Below are 27,624 nucleotides of genomic sequence, written 5' to 3'. Positions count from 1 at the left end.
TGTGTGTGCTTCCACCAAAGCCATAGTGGATACCCAGGGGTGCCCTGGGTTTTGGTCGAAAGGTAACCAAGGCAACGCCCAATGTAGAAAGAGGAAATCTACAGCAGGAGATGCATACACACAAGTACACACAGTCCAGACAATGGTTCACTAACCACACACGCACACACACACACACCAGGGGAAGTCTTGATCCCCAGTAAATGGCCACCCATTGAGTCTTGCGAACTGTTTGTGAAAACTGTCGATACACAGCGCTGCTTCCAGCTTCACAACAAATACAACACAAACAAATCAGCAAAAAGACAACTGGAGGCTATTCTTTGGTTTAAGCTCGTCCTGTCCATATTCAAATAGGACTAGCTTTACATGAGGAGGTGGGATGATGTAATTATTACAAGAGCATCGCTGAGATTTTAGCCCTGTCCAAATCAGTCATGTCAGAAACTCTGAAGCTGCACTAAGAGCTCAAACAACTTTGACAAAAATATAGTAAATCTTCAGGATGTTTGTCATGATAGATTATATATCTCAAGCATGCTTGATGGAACATTTTTGGTAGTAATGTAAAGTACACCTGCAGATGAAAGGTATGGTCCTTCAAGAAGGTGCTGTCATGAGTGCGTTGATGTTTTTCAAATATTACATATTTCCCTCAGAAAAAACTTAATTCATCTTGCTTTTGACACATCAAGCTTCTGACTTTGGCAACTGAACTCCACCTGGCCATCGCCCCTCAACCACATCTCCTCCATCAAAAACTGACGGATAAAAAAAATAGAGGAGAATAATGTTTATTCCCTGGTTGTACGTCAGGTTGTTTTCTCTCCAGTCTGCCTGCTGATAGCCGGCAGCGCTCTGGAAACAGCATTGTAAGGAGGAGATAGAAGAAAAATAATAAGCTGCACAAAACCATGGGGAAGAAGTGTGTGTTTGTTAGTCTGAGCCCAATGTTGAATGTGTATACTAATCTTTTTAGTTAAAAAGGCATGTTCATGATGTGTGTGGGTCTTTCTGTGTTTGTGTGTATGGAAGAGAGAGAGAGAGAGAGAGAGAGAGAGAGAGAGAGAGAGAGAGGGAGGGAGGGAGAGAGAGAGAGAGAGAGAGAGAGAGAGAGAGAGAGGGAGGGAGGGAGAGGAAGGCAATTGACAGCAAAACAACACATTTCCCACTCGATGCATAACCTTGACCCCCCCTCTGCCCATTTCCCCTCTCCCCCTGCCATCCAAACCATCAACTAGTTAATGGGCTCACTGTTACCATGATGCTACACTAATGATCTGTGTGTGTGCGTGTGTGTGTGTGGATTCTCATATGTGCATGCACAGTAGACCAACATGTCTGTTTAAAAGACCATACCAGTGATTTTGAATGCTTGGCACTTTTACTACAGTTTCCCCACACTTAAGATTTGCAACAAACCATTCTGCAAAGCATGCAGGGGTACTAAAGATTTCACAAGTTACAATCAAAATCCCTCAATTTTCAAATTAGAATATTTGGTTGACACACCCACCTTATAATGTTCTGCTTCTGCAGACACTTTTCATAAACCACAGAACTTATAACTGGCTGTGAAAAACAAATGTTTCCCCAGGGGACTGTTTTCTGCACAGTTTCACAGACCGTTTTACTCTGACCAATTTCAAGTCATCGAAACTCAACAGTGCTGCTGCTTTTAGGAAACCTAACTTTTTTTCATTACCTCCTTTTAACTTTTGCATTGCCTTGCAATATGTCTTGCATTCTGTTGCGATATGTTTTGCATTCTCTCACAATACTTTTGAATTACCTCGCAATACATCTGTACCTCCACTCCCTGTAAGCCTTATGTCTATTTCCGCTCAGCTGCTCCCAGCTCATATGTCTCTTGATCTGAGAATGTGTTTCAGTTTACTTTCACTCATAACATAATCGTGCCTAGTGAGCAGTTGTACCATATCAACAGAACTAATGTCCAGTTCAAAGTAAAATTCAATGAGCTGATCCGTACTGGGGCGTCGTACTGTCCCTAACCCTAACCCTAACCCACAAAAATATCTTGCCATGATCTTTAGGGAGCTCTAAAATACGACTGCCTGCTTAGAAGATTAGCAGGAATGTGAAGTACATACATTGTGTAGATACTAAATAAGCAAAATCACTGGTGTGATCCTTTAAGTACTTGTGCACTAGTGCATCCATGCATGCTCGTGTGGGTGTGTGTGTGTGTGTTTGTATCCGTTCATGTGTGTATGAGCATGTGTATTTGCCTGTCTTTATGTGTTTGTACAAATTTTTGTGTCCATGCACGCATGCATGTTTCTATGTTTGCATCGTATCTGACGGTCCTTGCGTGCATCAGTGTGTGTGTATGTATGTCTTTTTAGTTTTGTGTGTGTGTGTGTGTGTGTGTGTGTGTGTGTGTGTGTGTGGGTGTGGGTGTGTGTGTGTGTGTGTCTGTGTGTCTCCTGGTGAAGCCAATTACTGGCTGGCAAGCTTCCTTGACTTTGTCCAAAACCTCCAATTAGCTGTGAAGTGACAGCGTGTTAATGGAAATTCACTTCGCCGCTGCGGTGTAAAACAATAATAAAGCATCCCAGTGAGGACATTTTGATTTGATTGGAGGATTTAACACTGTGTCTGCCAGACATTTATGAAAGTAGACTGTTTTTATTGAAGAACCAGGTGGTTGTCAGACGAATCCTGCAGTTCAGACTATTACATTGTTAAAGAAAGCAGAGATGAAACCGAGCAATTCAGACTCCTACTAGTCCTCTGGTCCAGTGGTTGTTAAAGTGCATTTGTTTGTTGTGGTGTTCACCAGTTTTAATTTAGTTTTAGACTTTATACTAAAGTGCATTTTAGTTTCAGTCACATTTGAAATTTGTTAGTTTTAGCTGATGGAAGTGGTTTTAGTCAGTGAAAAATAAGTTTTAGTCTAATTCTGCTCATTCATTTTACATTTGTTCTCAGTAAATTCCTCAAATTATTACTACATTCCTCATTATAGCTTTTTGTATTTTGTGTTTTGTATCTACCTTTATTTTCTTATACAGTACTTAATATAAATATATATAAAAGCAAAGATTGTTTCATTTTGGGTAGTTTTCATCTCATTTTCATCCTGGAAAACGTGTCAATGAAAGCGGTTAGTCATAATCTCAGTCAACAAGCCTACTTATTCACTTCAACCCAGCTGATGGAAATGTACCTAATTGGCATTTTGCAGCATTTCAACATTAGCATAAGCTGTGCTTGATAGATTGATGGAAACTGATGTCTCTCTCTCCTCTTTCTCTGTCAAAATGTTCGTCTCTAGAGGCAGTGATCTCATCCGTCTTCTCTACAACAATTAGCACCACAATGGAGGACTGTCGCTCCTCTGAGACCATGACTCGCGTCTGCTCCAGTGTGCGTGTGTGTGTCTGTGTGTCTGTGTGTGTGTTGAGACCAAGAGACTGAGACATCACTTTACTAATCTGCCAGATGCTCAGATTGAGGAAAAGTGACAGATAGATTTCTCCATTTGATTCATGATTTTTTTTTTTGAGTGACTGACTTTCATTTTTTATTTTCCAACTGGTTGATGCTGTTTAGTAGAGTCAGTTAAAGCCACTATTGCCTGAATGGTGATTCTTTAGAATAGAATAAAATAGTATAGAACAGAATAGAAGTCAACTAACTGAACTGAACTGAATTGTATTGAACTGAGAGACAGCTTGGTTTACACCTCTTTCACCTCTTCCCCTTGCTCTTTTCTTTCTTTCATTCTCCTGCTTGCTGCTGACACTCTGTCCATTCAACAGGCACTGAAAAGTCCACCTGCCGTCTATACACACACATACACACACACCATTCTAGGCCAGGTGGAGATAAGATGCGAGGCGCTCGTCTGTGATCGGTCCCTGCGGGCGGAGGCGGACAGACTTGAAGAGCCCCACTGTCTGATACACTGCTCTACAGGACAAAGCAGCCCACACACACACTCCCACTCACTCACACACTGCACATGTTGTCAGCTAAAACAGATTTCATTATTTTTTATGGTATTGTGTGGTCTGTCTTGCTATAAAATGAACAAAGCCAATTGGACCAGCTGAAACAAAGGTTCAGTTAAACTGGGTTTATCTGGCAAAATTTAAGACTTTTTAATGCATGGAAATGATAATGACAACTTTCAGGCTGATTTTTTAAAAAAAACTAAAGAAACAAAGCTGATAAAGCCACGTTATTTCTGACAGAATATCACTAATGAATGTTTCAAAACTATAAACTGGCAGAGTATAAAAATCTCACTTGCAAAAATCCTAAAGCCATAATCCACAAAATTCTTCTTTTCCTCATTTTGGCAACACATTGCTATCAAATCTACAGATGATAACATAAACTATATCAAAATATCAAAATGTGTTATAAAATGATTTAATAACTCTTAAGTTACAGTATTACTGCATATCATTATAGTTGATATCTGTATGACTGACAACAACCAATCGATAACACTGCTTCAAAAGACCGTGACTGCTAACAGTGACATTTCATAGGCCAGCAGTTCTCAACCTGGGGTGTGGGGACCCCCAGGGGTCCTTGAAGGGGTACCAGAGCGTCCCCAGTAAAATGAAATATTTAATATTTACAATTTTCACTATTATTTCATTGACCAGAAGTTACCAATGAGAGAATGTATAAGAATGACTGTTGTAGGTTTCACACTCTTCACTGTTAATCCGCCAATCTACAGTGCAAACAGTTAAGGAATCACTAAATCTTATCAGATGGCAATCCCTAAGACTACATCTTATCAAATACAGGTCCACGGCCTGATGTGTATCAGTTTGGGGGTACTTGGCACCAAAAAGGTTGAGAACCACTGACTACATAGTATACCTAGAATACAAAGCAACAGATCAAATAAGCTGCCACTCAGAGTAGGCACCAGCCAAACATAATAAACGTACTCAGTGTACACTGCCGCCAGAAAAACAAGACATACCGGTCAGAAAGAAAAGGATTTATCCCAGGAGGGGACCACCCAGAAACCAAGTGTTTAGAAAAGCAAATGCAAATGTTTTTATGAACTGGCTAAGTAGAGTCACATGGCATGACATAACAGGTGAACACAGGTGTTACTAATAATATTAATTAAGGATCTGTTGCGTTTAGGTCTAACAGAGCCAGGGTCCTGTTTCATGCTATTTCACTGGAAAGACTCTGCTCCGCTGGAACAGAACCTTATTTAATGTCTTTAATAACACCTGTGTTTACCCACTGTTTTTGTCATTAAGTCAAGTTTTGCAGGTATATCAATGAAGGTGATCAAGTCAACAGCTGTTCAACCTCAATTTTTTATCAAGATTTTCAGTCCTTAAATAAAGATAAGTTATTTTTCAGGATATGAAGATAAGCACAAAGGAAAGAACTGATTCTTTTGAACAAGATGTGAGTGGATGTAGAAGAAAGGTGACTGTTACTCACATGTATTCACGATGCGCTGAGTGGACGGCGGCAGCGTTGCTGTACCGCCATAATACGATGATGGAGGACAACACGTCCAGCGTGGCATCAAACTAGAGTGATTGAAAAAATGCAGTCAGTGAATCTGGGTTTATTGCAGTTGTGGAAAACCATTATGTAAAGTCATGGAAACATGGCCACTGAAGAGCCTAAACACCACACCAGGTATGTAGATGAACAGCTTAAATATGTTTTGGCTGTTGATTTCTACTTCAAATTCAGTGGACATTGCCTTCATTTGGCTAAGACTAAACAAAAGTACTGAACTAATTTACTCTGCATAAAATGGCACATTGCATTACAATCCTCTGAAATGTACTTTTCATCCAATATTTCTCTATGTCCTTCTGGCATGGCCAAACAAAGTTTTGATCTTAATTTGATGCACCTTGTTTTAAATGCTAAAAAGCTTGGTGGGTTGTGGGATGTTGTATAACAGAACAGTTCCAAAACACTTTCAGTATTACGTTTAAGTTAAATGAAAAGGTTTAAGGACTACTTACTGCAAATCCAAAAGCTGAGGCACTGTGTCGCATGATGGAAACAGCTGGAAAGAAGACCAGAAAATGAGCCTTGTTAATAACAGTAATCCATTGTTAATAGTTTGGCTGACATTTTGCATCCACTTGTTCGTAGTTAGCACTGCAGTTCATTCAAAACATATTCACATAAATAAAGACTGTCGTCACTGGTGCGCTGTCTACTGCCAGAGTGACTTACACTAGCTGCTGCAAACTAAAAACCTCTTCAACCTTGCCAGTTCCATCAGTTGATTCCTCTTTACGAATGCATGCTGCAGCCGACGTTTGTACAAATTTGGACTTTTTTTTTTTCAAATTCTAGTGGAGAACCCAAGGTCTCCAACAATCCCAAACATGTCCTGCTGAATTCCTGGGAAAGGTCTATAAAATGATGCACAAGACGTGATATTTTCTGTTTGATGTGATGCTGCAGCCTTAAAATTATGTTTTTTTGCCTTTGAATATTTTGCTCAATATAAGTGTGATAACTTCAATGAGGTTACAACCAGCAGAGACACAACATGGATTGTTGTAACATTGTTGTAAAATATGGAAAAATATTGTTTTTTTCCTACGTTTGAAGCTAATTAAGTGGGATTTAAGAGGAAATATGAGTTTTATGGGTTAAATGTATGCTTTAAAAAAATCACTTGAAAACCGGACATGTGGGAAAAATCAACCCTCTCCCAGGTACAGGGAAAAAATACACTGCCCTCCTTTGTCCCTTATTAATTTCAGTAATCAAAGCACACAGCATTTACTGGAGGCAGGTTACGAGTGGAGACAAACATTGGTTTCACAAAAAAATGATAAGTTGGTGCTGCGATTGCTTCTATGTCAACATATCCTTCAGTACTGATGTACTCTGCCTCCCGGAATTTGCTCTTCATATTATCTTCCTTGTATAATGAATTTTTTGTCAAGGCTTCCTGGTGCAATTCTGTTGGCTTCTCTTTTGAACGTACACAAGGCCAAAGCAGCGAGCTCTTTTCTTTTCAACCATGTAGGCTGCTGACATCAAATAGTTTACATTCCCACTTACTTTTGAGATGTTTTTTTCTCTATTTTGTTGTGCAGATTTACAAAGGATCATCTCAGTGATTTCGCATGTTTAGCGTAATATCTACAAAATGCATACACTTCACGTTCCTGCTAATCTTTTCCGAAAGCAAGCAGTGGTATTTTAGAACTCCTATATCATTTTCCTCCCTTTTATCCAGCCATCGGTTTCCATTCATTCCACTACGATATGAAAACGAAGTTTCAGAGACTTCAAACTTTCTTCACACCAGTACTGTGTCACCTCAGTGAAGTCGCTCACATTAGTTTTCCTAAAAGCAGCATCACTGTTTGATGACTTCTTCATCTGTGTCTTGTAATGATACCCCGAAACATCACAAATAAATATGTCATTGCAGTTCGGGTGGGTGTTTCAACCAAAAATTCAGATTTGAAACTGGAGGGCTTTTTTATAAGATGTGAAATCTTAAGCACCCAGACATGATTTGCAAAATGTTTTGTTGCAATGTAAAATGTGGGGAAATTCTAGTAAATAGTTCCAAATATTTTACATCACTAGGATGGTACTTTCGTTAAAGATGTTGGGGATTTTTGTGGACAGTGATGACAGAATGATTTTCTTCCACCATCTGCTGGGGTCGACATGAACAAATAAGAGGTGACTGCTGGCTTCATCCTGCTGGGCACAGTGTCGGCCCTCATTAAAACACCACTCACACAACAAAATTTTCTGGAAGCACTTTGGCAGTCAGCAGCTAGTCTGCGGTTCAGGATATTGATTGGAGGCGTTGTTGTTTACTTGGAGTTGACCACTCACAGGTGATTATCATATTGAATAGGTTATTTTTAGCAGTACCAGTCCAGAGGCATTTATGGTGACATGATAGTCATGCAGTATGACATCTCTTAACCATGAAAAGTAAGAGGTCAGCGAGGCTCAAAAGCAGAGAGTATCCAATTAAAAGCAGGAGTGTGGCTTCCTGTCAAACCACAATGGTGTTAGGCAAGGTTAGTGTCACTGTGAAACGACTGGTTTAGTGTAAGCATGGAAACAGCCAGTGCATGAAAGCTTTCCTGTCATAAGAGGTTGCATGAAAAATGTCAAACATATTTGCAGATGTGATTACAGTGGAAGAATGTTCTAAGCACTCCAAACACGTAAAGACATTAACAGTATTTACTGATGACTAAAACTAGTTCTCAAGGTAGGGTCCGGAGACCGTATAAGGGTCCTTGAAGGGCTTCCAAGGGGCCCTCAGCAAAATGTGGAAAAGTTTAATTTCACTGTATATATATATGATATGATATGATATGATATGATATGATATGATATATTGAAATGTCAGATCAGTGGTGCTGAATTGATGTTAGATTTCGTGAGTTTAAATGTTAGTGAAACTTGGCAATGGAAGAAGGAAGAGGAGGAAAATGCACATGCATGCATTTGTGCTTTTGTTATTTGTCAAAAGCTGTAGTATGTATCAGTGTTTTTCAAATTGGGTCCAGGGAGCCCCAGGGGTCCCTTGAGGGCTTCCAGCTTCTGGTTTAATCGCGCAGTGATTTCTCACTGCTCAAGAATGGACAGTTTAACCATTTGAAACCTGCACAAATTCATTTGATTTCTTTCTGAAACACAGAAAAAATGGGATTGCAAACTAGCAAAAAAGACCCTGCAACATTAGTAAAAAGAAAATTGAAAAAAAGAACATTTTAAGAAAATAAACGTAACCCTTGAAAATTAGATTTAAAAAACAAAAGAAAAACAACATGCTTGCCTGTTACAGAGCCTGTGCCTGGTGTGTGTTGGGGGTTAGATTCTTTTTGATTGGCTATTTAAGGGACAGATGTCTCATTGTAATTATAACCTGATGAAGACCAGGTGTGGTCAAAACAGATCGGCTTTTGAATTTCACCCTGCGTTCCAATACTCATACTATCATACTATTTAGTAGGGAAAAAAAAGATTTAGTATGTCCCAGTACACAGTATGTCAGATGCAGTATGCCAAGAGTACCAGGATGTTCTTCTACATCCGGTCAGATTTCGCAGTATGGATTTCAGCATGCTGCTCTGGCCATTCTGACCCACAATCCTTTGTGCAGCGGACGTTACGTCACACTGACCAAGTTGCGTGTACAAGCCACGCCCACATACGGACGACAACAAAACACACATATCGCACAAAACTTGCTCAGTGACAGCAGAAGCGTCAGGAAGACAGAAGATCAGATATATGACAGAGGACAGCACAGTATGAAACAGCAGTGGCATTTTGACAACAGCATTCAAATTTGCCGCTACGGACGGCGGCGGAAGTGAGCAAGAGGGCCGGACTTCAGGGAGGACGGATGTAGTGTGTCCCAATAGTATGCATTATGCATGCATATTTCATACTAAACTACATACTTTGTAAGGGCAGCTGCAGTACCTACTAAAAGTAAAAAGTGTAAGTATGCGATTTGGAACGCAGGGTCAGTTTCTCCCATGGCTCCAAGAGTCCCCTTTTTTTGAAATTCTAATTTACTTTGTTCAGCAGTGAGCACCCAGGATTTTTCTCCTTTCATACATTTGCAGAGGCACCCACCCACACATACGCATACTTCTACATGAAGGAAGCTTTCAGAATGTTTTGCTAGCAGATACAGTGTTCCTGTTCCAATTAAGCCCTGTACCCATCCATGTCTGAACATCGATCTAATGTGTGGAGCTGCTGGTCTCCTGACACTTCCCACAATCCAACACCCAGCCAGCGTTACTGAGGTTCCAAATTGGCAAGAAACAACACTGATATTTGGAGGCTGTGCCATGGTATAATAGATAATGACATCACAGCACAAAATCGCAGCTATTATGCATGCAGCCGCTGCATTATTTATTTATTTATGGTTTATTTGACAGGGACAGACACAGTGTACATACATAATCTGACAACATTTATCCAATGCTCCAGTGCTTCAGTTTTCAAAGTGAGGATCTGGGACCCACAGGGGTCCTTGAGGGGCTTCCAGTTTTCTAGAGGACAGTCTTAATTGTTTACATTAATCAAATTAATGTGATCATGATTCAGTGATGCTAAGGGGGGAAGTGGGAGGGCTTAAAGGACTATATCAGTTTTGCAGGTTTAGTGTAATATCTACAAGATGTATAAACCTTATATTTCTGCTAATTTTTTTCCCAAAGCAAGCAGTCATATTTAACAGCTCCAATACCATTTTTCCACCTTTTTATCCAGCCATTGGTGCCGATTCATTCCACTACAACATGAAAATGAACTTTTAGAGACTTCAAACTTTCTTCACACCAGTATTCTATCACCCTAATAAAGTCGTCCACATTAGTTTTCCTAAAAGCAGCAGCACTGTTGTGTTTTGATGACTTGAAATTGGGTTGACTGAAACAATCTCAACACTGGAAAATAGTGCCCAGGGGAAATGTTTACTTTACACAGCCAATTATCAGTTCTGTGCTTTATGAATTGCGACTACTGAGAGGTCACAGGTTAGTTCCCCCACCAGACACGAGTCCTGACAAAGTAAGTAGTAAAACACTATACAGCTTCTTTCTCACTCAGGGTAAGCCACTATTTGATTAGACATCAGCAAACAGCCTCAAATGTAGAATAAAAATGTGAATGTTGAGCGACTCTTTTTTTCATCGTACCATCTGCCAACGTGTATCTTCCTTTGGCTGTAATTTTATTACCTTGCCCCCCAGTTTAGACTAACCAACTCATGAATAACTAATGTTTCCAGTTGTCAAATCAATAACAAGCAGCACAGATTACTTTGATTACCCAGAATACATAAATATGCAGTTCAAAATAGTATTCAATTTTCACAAATAAAAATGTTTCAGTGGTCCACTAATCCCCTGTTTTTGTTATTACTTATTATTAATTATTATTAATGTTGAAACAAACCTGGCAGGCAGGATAAGTTGCACTGTGTTAACTGAGCAAATTTAATTAACAGCGCTATCTATGTGCGTGTCTGTCTTGGCCCAGTGATAGCGTGCTGTAGATTTGTTGAAAACAAACACTGCAATGTGTACCCATCCTGCATCAACCCACTTGCTCAGACACACACACTCACACACACACACACACACACACACACACACACACACACACACACACACCACCTCTCCTCCCTGCCTATCGCTATGGGAAAGAAACAGAGGGGAGAGGGAAGAGGAGCGGAAAAAAGATGTGAAAAGAGAGATAGAAAGAAACAGAGAGCGATGCAGAGAGATAGAGAGCAGGGATCCTCTCCTCTCCTCCCAGGTTTATTTTTAGTCAGCAGACTCATCGGGGGCCGGCAACCTGCTTCAGCTTTTACAGGCACACAGCCCTGAATGCATTAATATGGGACGGGTTGCACCCCTCCCGCTCACTCATTATGTATGCACCACAACAATGCTAAAATCATGATTTTTTTTTCCAAACTGCCTCATTCTCCCTCTCTCCTTTATTCCTTCTCCTTCTCCCCCTGACTCTCTTGGTCCCCCCACCCCTTTCTTATTGTTTTCTCTGCATTCAGGAGCTTTCTCTGCTTCTCTGAGCTGATTGCACAAGCAGCTGCTCTTCTGTCATCAACAAGGCCAACCTGACAGCAGCAACAAGCCAAAACAAATGCCACCCTCAAATCCCAATGGAAACATTGTAATTACAAGTTGAGTGCACACGAACGACCCATCAAAATGGTAATCACAACAGAGGAAATGGAAAATTTCAGTGGTGACCAAGTTGCAGATACATAGTGCTTAGTGAGGCAACAGCATGGGGGTCATGACAACAACTGATGGATACGGTCTTACATATCAAATGTTTTATCAAAAACCTTTTCATGTTCTGGACGCCTGAGTTGCCAACATGCCATGGACCCTCATTTGAAGGTCCTAGTTTTTCCAAGCAGGGACCATTATATCACGACATATTTTACTTTGTCGTAAGTATTAGATGCTTAAGAGTTGTGTTTAAATTCTTGTGAAGATGCTAATGTTTAATATATACTACTCACAAAAAGTTAGGGATATTTGGCTTTCGGGTGAAATTTCAGGATGAACCTAAAATGCATTACAACCTTTACAGGTGAACTTAATGTGACCTTCTGTAAACTTTTGAATGCACATGTCCAACTGTTCAGTGTTTCAGTACTTTTTGCACAAGTTGCTGTTCTCTAACAAGGAGTTTAACGGCAAAATTCACATCAGGTGTTTGATGCTCAAGCTCATCGAGGTCGTATCATTAGGAAATGGCTGCTGGAGACTGGGGTACCTCAAATGGAGTGGCCTGCACTTTCTCAGACCTGAATCCCATAGAAAACCTATGGGATCAGCTGAGTCGCCGTGTAGAGGCTCGGAGCTCTGTACCCCAGAACCTCAATGTCCTGAGGGCCGCCCTTCAAGAAGAGTGGGATGCCATGCCTCAGCAGACAATAAGTCGACTTGTGAACAGCATGAGATGTCGTTGTCAAGCTGTAATTGATGCTCAAGGGCACATGACAAGTTATTGACACTGACATTTTTTGTTGTGGTATACCCACCACTGTTGTTGGCTTTTGTTTCAACAAATTGTTTGAGATGAGGAAATCACCAGTGTATGCTTCTACTTAAATGCCCTACTTTCATGATATAATATCACTGTAGCGTGAACTTTTTATATTTTCCATAAATTTCACCCAAAAGCCAAATGCCATAGTGTATATGCCATACAGGGAAGTCCCCTGTATATACATGTATCGCATTTCTGAATCCGTAAAGGTCCATGGTAGAAAAAACGACTTCAACCCCACTGTGGTTCAGCCCTGAGCTCTGGCAACAGCAGTGTATGATACAGCAATAAATAGAAGCAGGTATAAAAGTAAACAGAGCACAAGGCACAGTTTACGATGGTAGAGGTGTGGTGGGCGTCAACATGGGAGAACATCACACATTTGCAACAGTCAACACACCGAAAAAGAAAACAACAAGGCATTCTTCTTTTGTTTACATTTGGACTTATAGGTTTCACACAGCAGCAGAAGGGTGTGAATAATCTTGTCCACACACTCACACACGCTCTCTCAACATCTCTCTACAACAGAAACACCCAGGGCTGAGCTCAAGTTTGTCCAACTCAAATAATTTGGGAGGTTGAACATTTAAACCCTAAAAAAACAGAAATGCATAACGCTTACAGAAACACTTATCTTAAAACAAAGTACAAAGTACTTTACAATGAAGCATAAATCATGCATAAAATAAAAAAAAAAATTAAAGGATCATACCACTATTTTGAATGTTTGGCCCATTTACTACAATTAATTAATTTTGGAATTTCCCCTTGTGGGATTAATAAAGTGTAACTTACTTACTTACTTACTTAACCCACATTTTATATTGCAACAAATCATTTTGCAAATCATGTGGGCTCCTAAGATTTCACAACATATAATCAAAATTCCTCCGTTTTCAAATTTGAATTTTTGGCTGAAAAAGTCACCTTGTAATGTTCTGCTTCTGTTGCTAATTAATTCATCGCTATTCATAAACCACAGAACTGACAACTGGCTGTGGAAAGCAGCTGTTTCCCTATGGACTATTTATCAGCACAGGAACCTTTTTCATTCTGCCCAATTTCAAGTCATCAAAACACAACAGTGCTGCTGCTGAAAGTTTGAGGTCTCCGAAACTTCAGTTTCATATCATAGTGGAATGAATGGAAACCGATGGCTGGATAAAAGGGAGGAAAATGATATTGGAGTTCTAAAATACCACTGCTCACTTTGGGAAAAGATTACCAGAAACATGAAGTTTATACATATTGTTGATATTATGTTAAATATGCAAAATCAGTGGTACGGTTGTTTAAGGAGCTGGAAGATTCCAGATAGAGGCTCCTGCTTCAGTGAAATGACATTAAATTGGGCCCAAGCTTGACACACACACACACACACACACACACATGCACACACACATACTACTACAGATCAGACAAAGGACACACGTCTAATCACCTTTTCTCCTAACAGATTTATTGGTGTGCGAGGGCTTTTACTCATACATACACATCCATCCTGAGAGCAAATGGTTACCCACAGGTAATTTGAACACAGCCACTACAGCTTCTATTTTGCAAGTTTAGTTCTTCAGATGGTTAAAAACTTTAATCCGACCCCATGGTGAGGTTTATTTCATCCTAGCTATCAATTTTTAGGAGGTGCTACATTTTTCAAATGGTAGGGATCCCATTTGGAACGGGAACCCCTCTGATGTGTCATGGCCTACAATGTCATGGGCTGGGGGAACCATCGCCGGCAGTCTATATCTGCTGCTCCACCTAACTCCTCCTTGCGCCTTCATTAGGAGGAGAGAAAAGAAACCTTCATCATGTGCAAATGAATCTGCTGCCGCTCTGCTTGTCGTCAAAATGTAGCCCAGCAGAGGCTAATTGGCTCCCAAGAAAGCTGGGTGGGTGTCAGGGGGGATGGAGCTCCAGCTATCGCAAGTGCACACATACACACACTCTGTTTTGTCTTCACCCTTCCTCCTCTTTATTTTCCCCTGCCCTCCTCCCACCCACCATATCTGGCAAAGAAAGCAGGAGAACAGAAGATGAAACATCGTCTGAGCGATGCTGTTTTGTTGGTTGTTGTCGGAGCTGCATCATGACAGTGCACATCACTGAGATTCCTCCCTATTCAGGCTGTTTTACCCTTGGTGGACTAATGATGTTTGTCTCCCTTTAGCTGTTGTTGCCTTGCCACAGGACCGCATAACATTATATTCAAGCATTCTTTCACCATTTTCTTCACTCCCTCATTCTTTCCTGCCTTCATTCATTCATCCAAAACTGGGTTTGTAATTACTACTCTGTTCTTCTCTGTTCTGCTCTACTCTGTTTAGTTTGCACCGTAGCTACATTTTTATTGCCATTCTGCAGTACAGTGTGCACTGTACAAATAAGTCATTTGAACTAGTTGCACATTTAACAAACCACATTGTGAGAATACCATTGAGCTAATATATTCCAATATATTCCAGTGAGTTGGATTATTTTCCTGTCCTTTCCTGACCAGAACAGAATTTACCTGAATTTGGGAAGATGAGCTGATGATGAAACAGGGAGCTGCCACAAATTCTGGGTCTCCTAAAGCTCTACATTAGCGATTACAACTGCTTAAATGTTGCCCGATGAAGACGTTCCTACTAGGCAATGGGGCACTGATGGATGTCTCGCACACATTACACACATTAGCAGACTTTGCCATTTAACATTTAGTGTCATTTAGTTTGTGCTGTGTTGTGACAGCTGTGTGTTTTGGAGGAAGAGCATGCACGAGAGTAGTTAATTTCCTTGACAACCCTGCTGGTCCCATTGGTCGCCCATCAGTGGATTTGTTATTGCTGTGCGGCCAAGTTTTGTTCAAAACCAAGGAACTTTATTTGAATTTCTAGAGCAGATCCTAAGGTTTCTAAAGATACAGTACCAGGTATAGTACCAAGTATGTGCTACAGATTCCAGGGAAATATGGATAAAATGATGCAAAAGACATCTATCATTTCTTTCTCGATGGCAGAGAGGCTAGAGATTACATTTACAAACGCATATAAATGTATTTTCAAGTCACATTGCATGAGACTTCTTTCATCCTCCCAGCCTGCTGCCATCTTCCACAATTTAATAGGAGATTTTTTCCTCCAACTGAAACAAAATGGCAACTTGTCAAGAGTGGAACAAGTGCAGACTGGGAATCTCCACTGATGTTAACCGTCTGTGTGAGTGGGAGCTGTTGTTAAAAGCAACTTCTCTTCCAGTTCATTCTCTCTTTCTTCTCATCTCGCACTAAACTTCCTTTGGCTGCTGCCAGGGTCTCATTCTGGTGTCAGTCTCTGTGAGTCTCTTGGACAACTTCACACTACATAAGCCTGACCAGACCGGACTGAAAGATTCAAACATGCTTGGAAAAAAAGGATAGCAAGTAGTATAATCTGCATCAGTATGGTCTAGAATCAGCATACAAATCATATGGTGCAATTCGGGCTTAAAATAGTATAGTAGTTTGGCTGTATCCCACTAACCCCTTCGCCCTGCCACTTGTTTCTTTTTGGGATCGAAGGGTAGTCGTCATCTAGCCCTCCAGCTGGTGTTTCCGGATGCAGACTCAAAAACAAGTAGTAGCATGAAATTTCCCATAACGCTTTGCAAATTGTGGCAGTCTAATATGAAATATGACTACCGGTGTGGGGGGAAAAGCCCATAAATACAAATATTTCTTTGCAGAAAATGTAAAATCTGTCGGAATATCTTAGTTTAATATAGATGCAAGGAATTATGTAATTGGTTCTTTATGACAAGCATATCACGAAAATCATTCTGCATGTGGAACCTAATGTTAGTTTAAAGGGTGATTTGTGTGTGACAGCCCAGCTTGTATGAAGCTTGAAATTTTCCCTGCTCCTCTGATAAAAGTGGAGGGCAGGAGTACAACAGTTGCAGAAGTTGCAAAACCATTATGCTGTCCTGTATTCTGCTTCATAGAATAAGTACAGGAGCCTAGTAATGAAGCATTAGGGTTCTGTTTTGATTGATTTGTCTTTATCCAGACTAGTTCCCCCTCAGCTCTGAATAACTTATGTAATGGGAATCACAAAACATCTTGCTGTCACAACTATTGTCAAATAAATATGAAAACACATAGTGTCACACTTTGGCCATATTGCCATAGATGTAGGAGGGAAGCAAAGCAAAAACAAATAAAAATTCCAAAATTCCTCCATTATTTTTACATAGATAAACAGCCTGTAGTGGCATCCCCCATAGGTAAAGATTTCAGCCCATACCCCTTATAACCCTTGTACCTCCATTCTGAAGGGCCGGTCAGGGGCACTCTGAAATGAGAGGTACAGCAAAACGGGGAAAAAATGGGACAGGTCACCTACAGTTTAGGACTCTATGAAAATGCGCCCCACCCCCTTTTCTTGTTACTCACTAGCCGCATCCCTGTGATAAAGTGTTGTACCAAAGCAGCACCTGTACATCATGAAGAAAATTCACACACACTCACTGAAGTCAGAGTTGCTTTCTTTCATCATGTTTACATAATGCTAATGGTTTACCGTGTGCATTACCCAGTGGCTATCAGTCTTCCATCATGTGCAGAGGGAACAGCAGCAGGTGGTGGAGACTGCAAGGGTCCTCATATAGATTTACAGCCGCCCCGGGGCTCTAACAGGCCTCTCTTCATCCATTATAGTCAGACGCAATGCTGTGTTCAGTGTAGCTTTATTGATGCAGTGTAGCAATAACACTGCCCAGCTTTGGGTTTTAAGGCCCCACATACTCAAAATGTCCAAACATGCGCAACTATAGGTTGTCAGACTAGGTCTTACAAGAGAAATGTACAAACACTTTGGGACATCTTCCTGATCCTACACTGCAGACATTTATGCGCAATCCACATCCCAAGTGTCTCAAAAATCTCTCTTCAGCTAAATCTTCTCCTTTGCGTTTGGTACAGATTCAACCTTAGCAGTTTACGTCATAAAAAGAGTGTTAGAGTGTTATCATATAGGAGTGCCGGTATTTTTTGCATTATTTTGTGTAATGCCAAAAACAGTGACGCAAAGAACAAATACTTCAGCATAGCACATGATGCTAACACTGCATTATTAAGGCAGAGATTCTTAGAATTATAAATTAAAATTGTACAAACCCCTATGCAAGGATCTCACTGCTCAAACATGCGGGAGTGAGACACTCGGTGATTGATTAATACCAAAAAATGTTTGTTGTGACTCACTAACAAATAAACAATAACTTCAAGGCAAGCCAGCATAAAAGCACGGCAAAACATTGGTTGTTTACACATGCATCTGTAGAAAAATCCAACACCTCGCTCACAATTGAAGCTATACATCATCCCCACTGTAATGTTGCCCCAAGCTAGTCAGAATAGCAGATGAGTAATTTTGACGGTGGCTGGGGCTCACTGCTCTGTACCCTGATGACTCAAACTGGTTGTCGAGAAGGATGCAATATAGTTTGTTCACAAAACATGAAAAAATACATTTTGGAGGAATATTGTACCCTTTGTTAAAGCAAAATCAGACAGTTTTTCAGATTTTTTTCCGGAATTGAAATACTATGTTTTTGGATTTTGGATATTGTAATACGAACATAAGTGTTGTCTTTTTCTGGTTCTAAAGGCTGCATTACAGCAAAGGGATGTAATTTTCTGGTCTTTTGTTATTTGACTCTACTGGCCTGGTCATCATATCCACATTACTAAAAAAAATTTCCCAGCCCTATTACCGTGAAATATATTATTTATCATATCACAAAATCAAAAACCATGAATGCAGTCCAAAATACAATTTAGGATAAAGTTAACTGTCAAGACAGACTAGAGACAACGCAAAAATTGTTTTTTCTCCTACAGGACCACTGTCACTGTGGGGCATTGTGTTACTGCTCCACAATTTGCCTTCTATATGAACATCCAGCATACCATAACATAACATGACATTCAGCCGTGAACATGGTGAAATGTATACAACACCTTCAACACAACATAATCCATCTACAACAAAATGATATCAGATAGCAGTAACTGGTGTTCTCATTTAACAGCAGAAAATTAAAACTTCTTGTAGCCTAAAATAAATGTTTGCCTATGCTTCCTGTTATTTGACCTCAAGCCTCTTGTAGTTCCTTTGAACATTTCTAACCTTATTTGTTGATGTAACTTGTGTTATGCTGTAAAAATGTGGCCTCCAACTATGATATATAAAATACTTTTTACCCCATAATTCCCATACTCTCAAGTCTGTATACAGATGTGGAAAGAAAGGCCACTAGGTGGTGCTAAAGCCCCATAAAATTACACAGCGTACCTTTAATGAATAAACTTCTATTAAAGAGGAATGCATTTAACACATCAGTCCTTAAGTAAGTATGAAGCAGACACAGGGTCTCTTTCTCTTTCTCTCTCTCTCTCTCTCACTCTCTCTCTCTCACTCACACACACACACACACACAGACACACACATCATGCAAGAGCAGGAAGGAAACTACAGTAGCTATCAGTGAAGCAAGCCTGTCCTGTCCTGTTCTGCTCTGCCAGCCTTTCCTCACCAGAACAGGAACTGGGTAAAATGCTGGGAACAACATGGACTGGACTCAGGAAGAGGCTCTAATTTTCAAAACAAAATCCCTGCCTCTTCCAGCCACTTGACTTCAACAAACCACTGGGTCGCTCCACTAAATCTTCACAATGACCAAAGTGGCCAAAGTTGGGACAGCTACAAATCGAATCCCTTGTTTTAATTTCATCCTGACACACCAGTCCAATAAATAATTCAACCAGAGTGCTTTCTTCAGCTCGATCTGCTTTTCTCAAGGGGCCATCAAATCGAAATGAAATAATTATCAGTGTGGGTAATGACACTGGCCTGGAATGACTGCAAATCAGATGCAAGTTTGCAAGGCCCACTGCTTCTACACTGTTACACTGTCAGACACTAAATAGGTATTATTCTCATTCATGTCAGAGCAGTCAGTACACTGACTGCTCTGACAGTCATACAGGATTTCATATGCAAAATGAGCAAAATGTGCAAGATCAACACATTAACAGGGCCTTGTTACAGGAATTCAGTTTTCCAGTATTTATATCGGAATACAACCAAAGATGTTTGATGGAATTGTTAAAATTTGAATTTCTTACATTTTTCATCCTTCCCATCTTTCATCCTAGTTTTTAAGATACATTAGCTATTTGTTATGGAGGAAAGCTTAGTTTTAGCAATTTCTTAAATTACCTAACTTCCTCCTCCACATTACAATCTTTCACCTTGTCCTCCTCACCAATAAAAATGCCAAAATCCATCTCTTTCTGGTTTTAAGAAAATATTTTCCAAAACCAATAGCTACTCAAAATCAGGGTGTCCCATCTTGGACTGCTGACATTTAGTACTCTGGGACTTAACACATTAAACCCGCAATTGTTTGGGTGACTGCAAAGCCTTCAAATTCATTCAACATATGTAATGTGAACTAAATTAAATGTATTTGTAAAACATCATGCGCAACATTTCTTGTTCTCTACTACTGTAATTTGAAAATGAAATCACAAAATTGGAATAGCTTCTGTGATCCTTTCCTGTCCCTTACATCAGTAGGCCCTTGCAACATTAAAGGGAAACCCTCATGCTCCATATTTCTGTTCATATCAAATCTACTGGCATGGTCAGGCTGTGATCCTGCTGACAGATATATCTGCTGAATCTGCACTTACTGCAGAGAAGAGCATCAGTTGAATCTGAAGTGGTTAGGGTTGACTGCAGATCTGTGGCACGGATCTGATTTAAAACAGATTTCTAGACAAAATTCCAAAATGTGGGCACATATCTTGCAAAATGTGACTTGGTTCAGATATTTGAAACATGTTAATCTCCAAATTTGATCAGGCCTGATTGACTTGAAAGCCATTTCGTGAAAATAATGCTGCCCAAAAACTGGGACTTTATTAAATCTCCATTCATTTCCCTGGACAGATGGAGAACCATATTGAAATATCACTTGAATTACCTCCACAAAGTAAACCATTCCAATCCCAAAGTAGACTGAGAGGAAAAACTTCAACACAGCAGAATGAAAAGGTGTGAAAGTTTGAGAGGCAGTCAGTTCTCTCCATGTCTCTTCTCAGACTCACAACTCACAATGAGTCATCGTATTCGCACAGGGGTTTAATATCTTACATGCCTGAGGGAGGTTCAACAAAAAGAAAAATGTGATAGTTTACAACAAAGATTCTCCCCTAAGAGCTCAGACATGTTCTTTCTTTCTTTCCGCAGGAGAAAGTGACGCTCTACAAGTATTTGAAAAAAGATGCTTTGAGTAAAAGGAGCGACCGACAGGCAGTCAACACCGAGTTTGAACTCTTGACTTTGTATCTGCTCAGCGTCACTTTCTTGTTGGACGGAGGCTAGAATTCAAAATAGAAGCAGTGGGAGGCTAAAAGTTCATAAAGTGGGCTAGTGGGAAGAGGGTCACTGGTTCAAATGCAGCAGAATCATGGCAGGGTAAAATGAAAGAGCAACATTCTCCCAATTGGCATGCCCTTGAGCAAGGCACTAAACATACAACTGCTCTAGTAGTTGAGGACTGTGGTGCTACTGGGCAGCTCCAAGTGGTGAATGGGCCCACAAGGCAGATCAGGCACAATGTCAAGAGCCCCATATTCTTCAATATAGGGCCCCAACACCCAATCTCAATCTCAATCTCAAAAGTTCAATTAACCCTTTGAAACCTGAGAAAATTCACTTTATTTCTCAGGTTGCCCATCTTTTGGACCTACATGGATATATTCATGGTGAAATGCAAAGGCCCCCAAATGATTTTTGTGCCTAGGGCCGTGAGATATCTAGAAATGGCACTAGATGACTGTAAATAATCACAAGTGTGTATATCAAGATAGAAAATGAGCAGATTGTCAGGAGCACTGTTCTAAATATGAATTTTACTTGTCAACATTTAGGAAATAATGGATGCAAGTGAAGACAAACAAATGCAATTTCTGTAGTAGCTATTGCAGAGGGTAGTGCAGTGGTAGCTATTGCAAAAGTGCTATAGTTATCACTGCACTACACACAAACACACACACACACACTCAAAAATGTATGCACAAGCCTAAGCATAAACTTTCTGTTGGCACCAGCAAGCATGACACATCTGGCTTGTGATCATAAAGAGTCAGATCGGCTTCATTTCCTCTTAAGTCTGTGCTGATATCAAAATTTTATAGTTCAATTATTTTGGCCTAAATTATCATGGTGCAATCCATCATAGAAGAGGCAGAGACATCAATTTCTTCCCTGGCAGCAGGCTCAATAGACCACAATGCATTGCAGTCACAGGACATGTTTTATGTTCATGTATTTTGAGCTTGTGAGTAAGGGGCATGGATTTTGATTTTTCTTGACTAAAACCATCATTACTGCTCTTCCCTTGCTACACTTACTGAATGTAAACCTGGTTCAGGTGTGTTCTCATGGGAGCTGCCAAAAGTCATTCTAGGAAATACAGACATTCACTAACAGAAGCACTCTATGATCTGAGGCAGAAGTAGATATGGTAGGTTGGGGGAAAATGAGTACACCAGAAAAAGCGAATCACATCACTTAATCACAAAATAACTCCTGGAAAACACTGACAGATCATACATTAGAGACTGATGAAGGGTTGGGTTTTCCTTTGAGCTTGTCCTCTTTTAAGGCCATTTTAACTCTGGAACAGCCATATTCATTGATTATATCATGAAACAGAGTCTGGTCTGTTGAGTTCAAACCATTTAGAAAAGAGATGGGAGCAACAGACATTTCTAAGAATATGTAGCAGGTGATTGGATCAACCATCTGTCTATCATTTATTAATTCTTCCAGTCAGACAAATGAATCATATTGGTGGTATGAGACTGCTCAAGCTACAAAAACAGCAGCAGCTGTGATGGTGAAAGCATATTGTTAAGCATACTGCTAACTTGTTTAGCCTGGATCCAGCCCTCATGAATTTCCACACCCGTATTTTTTAATTACATGGTGTTTCCTGAGGTCTGGAACAGCTCTCATTCCCAAGGGTAGAGTCAATCAGAATCTGTGTGAGATGCCTGATTGGCAACAAATTCTCTAATGACACCTACACTTCAGAGAAGTAAACAAACATGACAGCGGCCATAAAGAGTTGTGATGTTACTGACGACAAGCTAAATTTGGCTATTTCTTCTGTTCTTGACAAATCTTAGAGCAACTGTAAATTATAAGACAAACAATTAGCCAATCTAAAAGTCACTGTTGTCGGGGTGATGCCAGATAATACAGTCTAGTAACCTACTATGATTGGTTTAATCCTGCCGAATGGCCTAGGCCAATAAGAGGGACAAGCACTGACTTCTGCAAATAATCTCTGATAGAACACTTGGCTGGATCCACTGAATTGCAGTGGGATTCATGGGATCTGGAAAGCACACTTGCTGGAAAGGATGCTGATTGGTCCAGCTGTTTTGTGGTTTCCATGCCACAAGCTTGGCCAGATGCTTTCGCAAGTGAAAAGAAAATGAACTTGCAAGATTAGCTACCTGTGCCAAGTTGAGACATGTTCATAAAACAGTGAACTAGTTCTTACAATTGTTGAAAGTGAATTTTCTTAACAAGGCATCCATGTCTGTTGTTCAAATCTTATTATGTATTCACAAATCAGGCAGTCTCTGAATGCACTGGGATTCAATACTAGGTGTCAGATTGGGCAGGGGATGCTGCCCTGCTAAGGCAAAGCCTTGAGCAAAATGCTGAACTCCTACATAATGTTCAATAGCTGAGACCGACAGACCTCTGACCTCCCTGTGGGAGTGTGGGAGGGGGGTTCGAGAAAAGAGAAATTCTTCTTCGAGGGAATGTGACTGGTTCTAAGATGCAGCAGCTCAGGTTTGGCTTGTGGACCAAAGTCTGACACAACCACTCATAGTGATGAATTTGTTCAAACAGGTGGAAATGATGGGGGAATGTCAAATTTTCCCATTATTAACTAGAATGAGGTGGGATACAGGCAAGCTGCCCAGAATGTAAAAGGGATCACTTCCAGTGCACCAAAGGACTCTTCCCAGCAAAACATGGCTTAAATCACTATTGTGTTAAATCAGTCAACAAAAAATAGAAAATGCATATTTATTTATATGAAAATGTAATTATTACTTAATAATATAAATGTCACCAGCCTTGAGTCTGTCAAACCCCCCCTGCCTGTGAGGTACTCACTGAAAGCAGCTATGGCCAGAATGATGGTGACCACGATGGAGGCCCAGGACACCCACAAGGCTTTCTTGCGGTAGCTTTGTGCTTCGTGAGGCTTCAGTCTCATACTGCTCTCCAGAAGACCTGCAAACAACAGCAACACATGGCACTGTGACCTCTGAAAACCAACAGCAGACATAATATTATCTATGACTCTGGTAGGACTAGCAACAGCAGTGTAATAAAGTAAACTCAACTAAACTGTGGTACAGATGTTTATGAGGTCAGTTCATTTGGACTGATCACAGTAAGTAGTTTCAAATTGATGTAAATTACACAAATTAATGACGCTAGTTGTAAGTAGACACTAGGGGAAAATGTATTTTAAAAGCAAAGTATATAAATTTGGGAGTCAAAGTGAACCAGAAGTACCTGATAATAATCAAACTGCATTACTGACTTTCAGTATTCCAGTGAGTTTACAACGCTGGTTCAAATTTTAAGTAGGCAGTCAGTAATCTGTAAATGATTGCATTTTGAAACCATGCAGTCCATACTTTCTGTCTATGTGCTGGTGTTGTAACCCTCTGACAGGAGGATGAATACAAAGATGAGCTGATGCTCATGTGTGCTGCTGTTGTTTTGCTTGTTACAGCCTTTACTCCACTGTCTAATCTGTTACTCCACCTATAGGCATATGGATTACATGCATAACCATCATTTCTTTGGCTTCCAAAGTATAAGTAACACAACACCAGTGAACATAAAGCATACAGGTCTTACTTATCTATGGACTGACATAAATTGCTTAAGGTGCCATAGCCTAAAGAAGGAACAGATATGATTTTGCAGTTTTCCTCATTATAACTGAGGGGGGAAAAAATATGACAAAATATCTAAACAGTTCAAGAAAACAAATTATTTTAAAAAAATCCCAGAAGGCAGGCATTCAAGACAAATCTCCTTTACAGCATCTGCACACCCCTACCAACCTAATTAACAGGATAGACTGCTTGCTTTAAAAATGCATTCCACATAGTTAATAGTGTAATTCAATGACTGACTCAACTTGGTGGTATTTTCTGACTATTTTCAGCCACATTTTACCACTGCTGCTTATATATTTAAGGTACACTGTGAGCTAAATGTAGGCTACAGGTCAGAAAAGTGGAAAACAAATTACATCATTTGTGACTTATATATTTAGACTTGCATAAGCTAGAAACACAAAATTGATTCTTATCTTATAAAAGCACCTGCCACGAAACAAATGGCTCTTTAAATTTATGGCTTTCAACATATAAGAATTCCCAAGAGTAATCCCCCAATTATATTCACGCCAGCTGTAATAAGAATTTATTGTTTTTAGGGAATAGAGGAACAGGCTACAACATTTGTTTTTATAACAGCCTAAATATGATTTCCCTGCAAATAACTGATCGAGCTGACCAAAATAATATCTTATCAGCCATTGCTCCACTTTCCCCTCCAAAAGTGTTATTTTGGAAGTTTTGGTGGCATATGATATGAAATGCAAAGACTTTGCTATATCTAAAGTAATGGATATTAAATGCATGCACAGGCTTACATGGTACAACACAGGCATAACTACGATACCGGCCTATTGAGGTACCTCACCTGCATTACGCACCGAGCTGTGCGCACTGGCCACAGGCTACCGGTCCAGTCTAAATGTACCTGGCCTGTTTGAAACTTTCAGCTTCCCAGTATCTCCCACAGCCTACCTTGGTCTTCTATGCTGTCGGTTATCTTCATCTCCTGGTCCATCTTGAGAGCTTGTCCCTGACTTTCTGTCTTGGGCTGCTGTTGTTGAGGGTCCGACTGCTCGCACTGTCCGTTCACCGCCGTCGGGTCCACTACCGCCGGGTCCGGGACGGCGGCGGGGTCTGGCGGTGTAGAGTCCGTCATTTTCCCGGTGAGTTTGCGGTTCAAATGAGGCACTCAAAATATGTCACACCCGGACGAGAAGTGCGAGCTTTCGACGGGGAGAGACCCGGGGAGGGAGAGAGGAGGGAGGGGTGGCGGAGCAGCAGGTTCGGCGGAGTCAAGTCAACCACGGTAAGACAGCATATTACCGGAAATACTGAATTCAAAATCACAGCGTTTGTCTACTGTGTCATATGAACAAGAGCTAGCGTTTTATGAACTATGCTACTAATATCATGCAATGGACACAAAACAGCTAATGTTATGTTCAAATACAGCGATTTTTTCAGTGGCCATACCCTGAAAAAGACATTGAGTAAAATATATAAGCAAATATCCTAACTAAACAAGCACTGTCACTCACTACAGGCTCCTCATTTGGTGTACACTTTACCATATTGTATTTAAAATGATGCAGCGTATCTGTTGTAACATGAGAAACTGTAATTAGTGATAGCTTAAGTTTCTGCTTCAGTTTAAAGGTGGAACAGTGACTGGCCCTTCGCCTTCCTTTGCAAAGACACTGGATAAACGAGCATAAACGACCGCTAATTTGTCCCTTGACGTTTAAAATTTTCGACAGCCTTTATTTTAAAAGTTACAACCGGAAGTACCGACTTGGTAAATGTCTGTCTTGACGCTGGTGGTGTTGAGCGCAGTCTTGGAAAAAAAAAAAGAAAAGAAAAGAAAACATTTAATGCCCAACACGACTTCGCGAGGTCGTGACGCCGCAGCACCTGGACTCTAATTACTGATGTGGATATTGAGTTCACGAGAGCTGTTTTCTGCTCGTGCTGGAATCTCACACGTTGATAGGCTCCCGTCGCCGCGCGCTTTGCGCACCACTGCAGCTCTACACGGCGCGAGGAAAAACATGTGTCCCAGGTGGTTTGGTGTGGAGAGACTGGCCCCGCTGCTCAGCTGCTGTTTCAACTGTCGCTACTCACAACATAATGCCATAAACGGGTTTCTCATTTCAAAAGTAACATTATTGCCATGTTAATTCGGCACACCACTCATTTGGCTACTTTTCCCTTACATTTTATCCTTTACACATCGCGATAACTTGTTACCTCTCTTGTAACCAAACAGCGGTAATGGCGGTTGTTTTGCTCACGAAATGAATAAAACTTCTGCAGTTTCTCATTTCAACGGGCTGATAAGTATAACTGAATTAAAAAATAAAGAAAAAAAGAACATTAAATTACACCAATTTGGCGTGTGTTTGCTGTGGATACCAGAAGCCCACACAACTTTTCAAATGTTTAAACTTTATTGCCTTGGGGCTAAACTGAAAATCCATTTAACCACTAAGTCACTTAGATAAAGGCACCAGAGAAAGATTACCCCTCTATAATTGGTTGTCATAAATGTATGAAGATATCAAAGCTTGTGCTAATCTAATCTGCCTCTTCTCAAATCAGTTAAAGTGATTTAAATAAGATCAACCAAGCCAGGGTTTGACTTAAGGTTTCTTTGTTGCATATTCAGTAAACAAGACACTAAAATATAACACAAGACAAGTGCATTTTAGGGAAGAGACACTGCATCTATACATGCAACAACCATTTCCCAATACTGGACGATGGGGAAGTGTGGCAAGATGTAAACCACTTTTCATTATATACCAATATCTTTAAGGGGTGAATATCTGCTTTCCTTTGCGAAAGCTCAAGAAATAATAATTACATCTTAAAATATGTCAGTGATGCATGCTTGTGGGCCTATATCCAGATGAAAGACAATAAGACGCCTGCATTTAATCCAATAAAAACAAGAATAATTCAAAGGGAGAGTTGACTTTTGACCTCCATACTGAATGCATGACTTGTCAGATTCAGTTGCTGAGCGATAATCAAATAAGATGAATTAC

General features: G+C 40.3%; 1 protein-coding gene across 2 annotated transcripts in view; it reads right to left on the bottom strand.

The window, feature by feature from the left end:
- Positions 1-25,815, bottom strand: part of LOC115372205 (transmembrane protein 163-like) — a 42,622-nt gene extending 16,807 nt beyond the window's left edge. For both annotated transcript variants that reach the window (XM_030069899.1, XM_030069907.1), the window contains exons 1-4: positions 25,550-25,815; positions 23,829-23,948; positions 6,000-6,043; positions 5,458-5,549 (exon numbers count right to left, since the gene is read on the bottom strand). In XM_030069899.1, the coding sequence (XP_029925759.1) occupies positions 5,458-5,549; positions 6,000-6,043; positions 23,829-23,948; positions 25,550-25,733 (440 nt within the window). In that variant the 5' untranslated portion in view covers positions 25,734-25,815. The remainder of the gene's footprint in view (positions 1-5,457; positions 5,550-5,999; positions 6,044-23,828; positions 23,949-25,549) is intronic.
- Positions 25,816-27,624: the final 1,809 nt, after the last annotated feature.

The sequence above is a fragment of the Myripristis murdjan genome, chromosome 2 (genome assembly GCF_902150065.1).
Source record: "Myripristis murdjan chromosome 2, fMyrMur1.1, whole genome shotgun sequence".
NCBI classification, from domain to species: Eukaryota; Metazoa; Chordata; class Actinopteri; order Holocentriformes; family Holocentridae; genus Myripristis; species Myripristis murdjan.
This window is presented reverse-complemented; position numbering and strand designations above follow the sequence as displayed.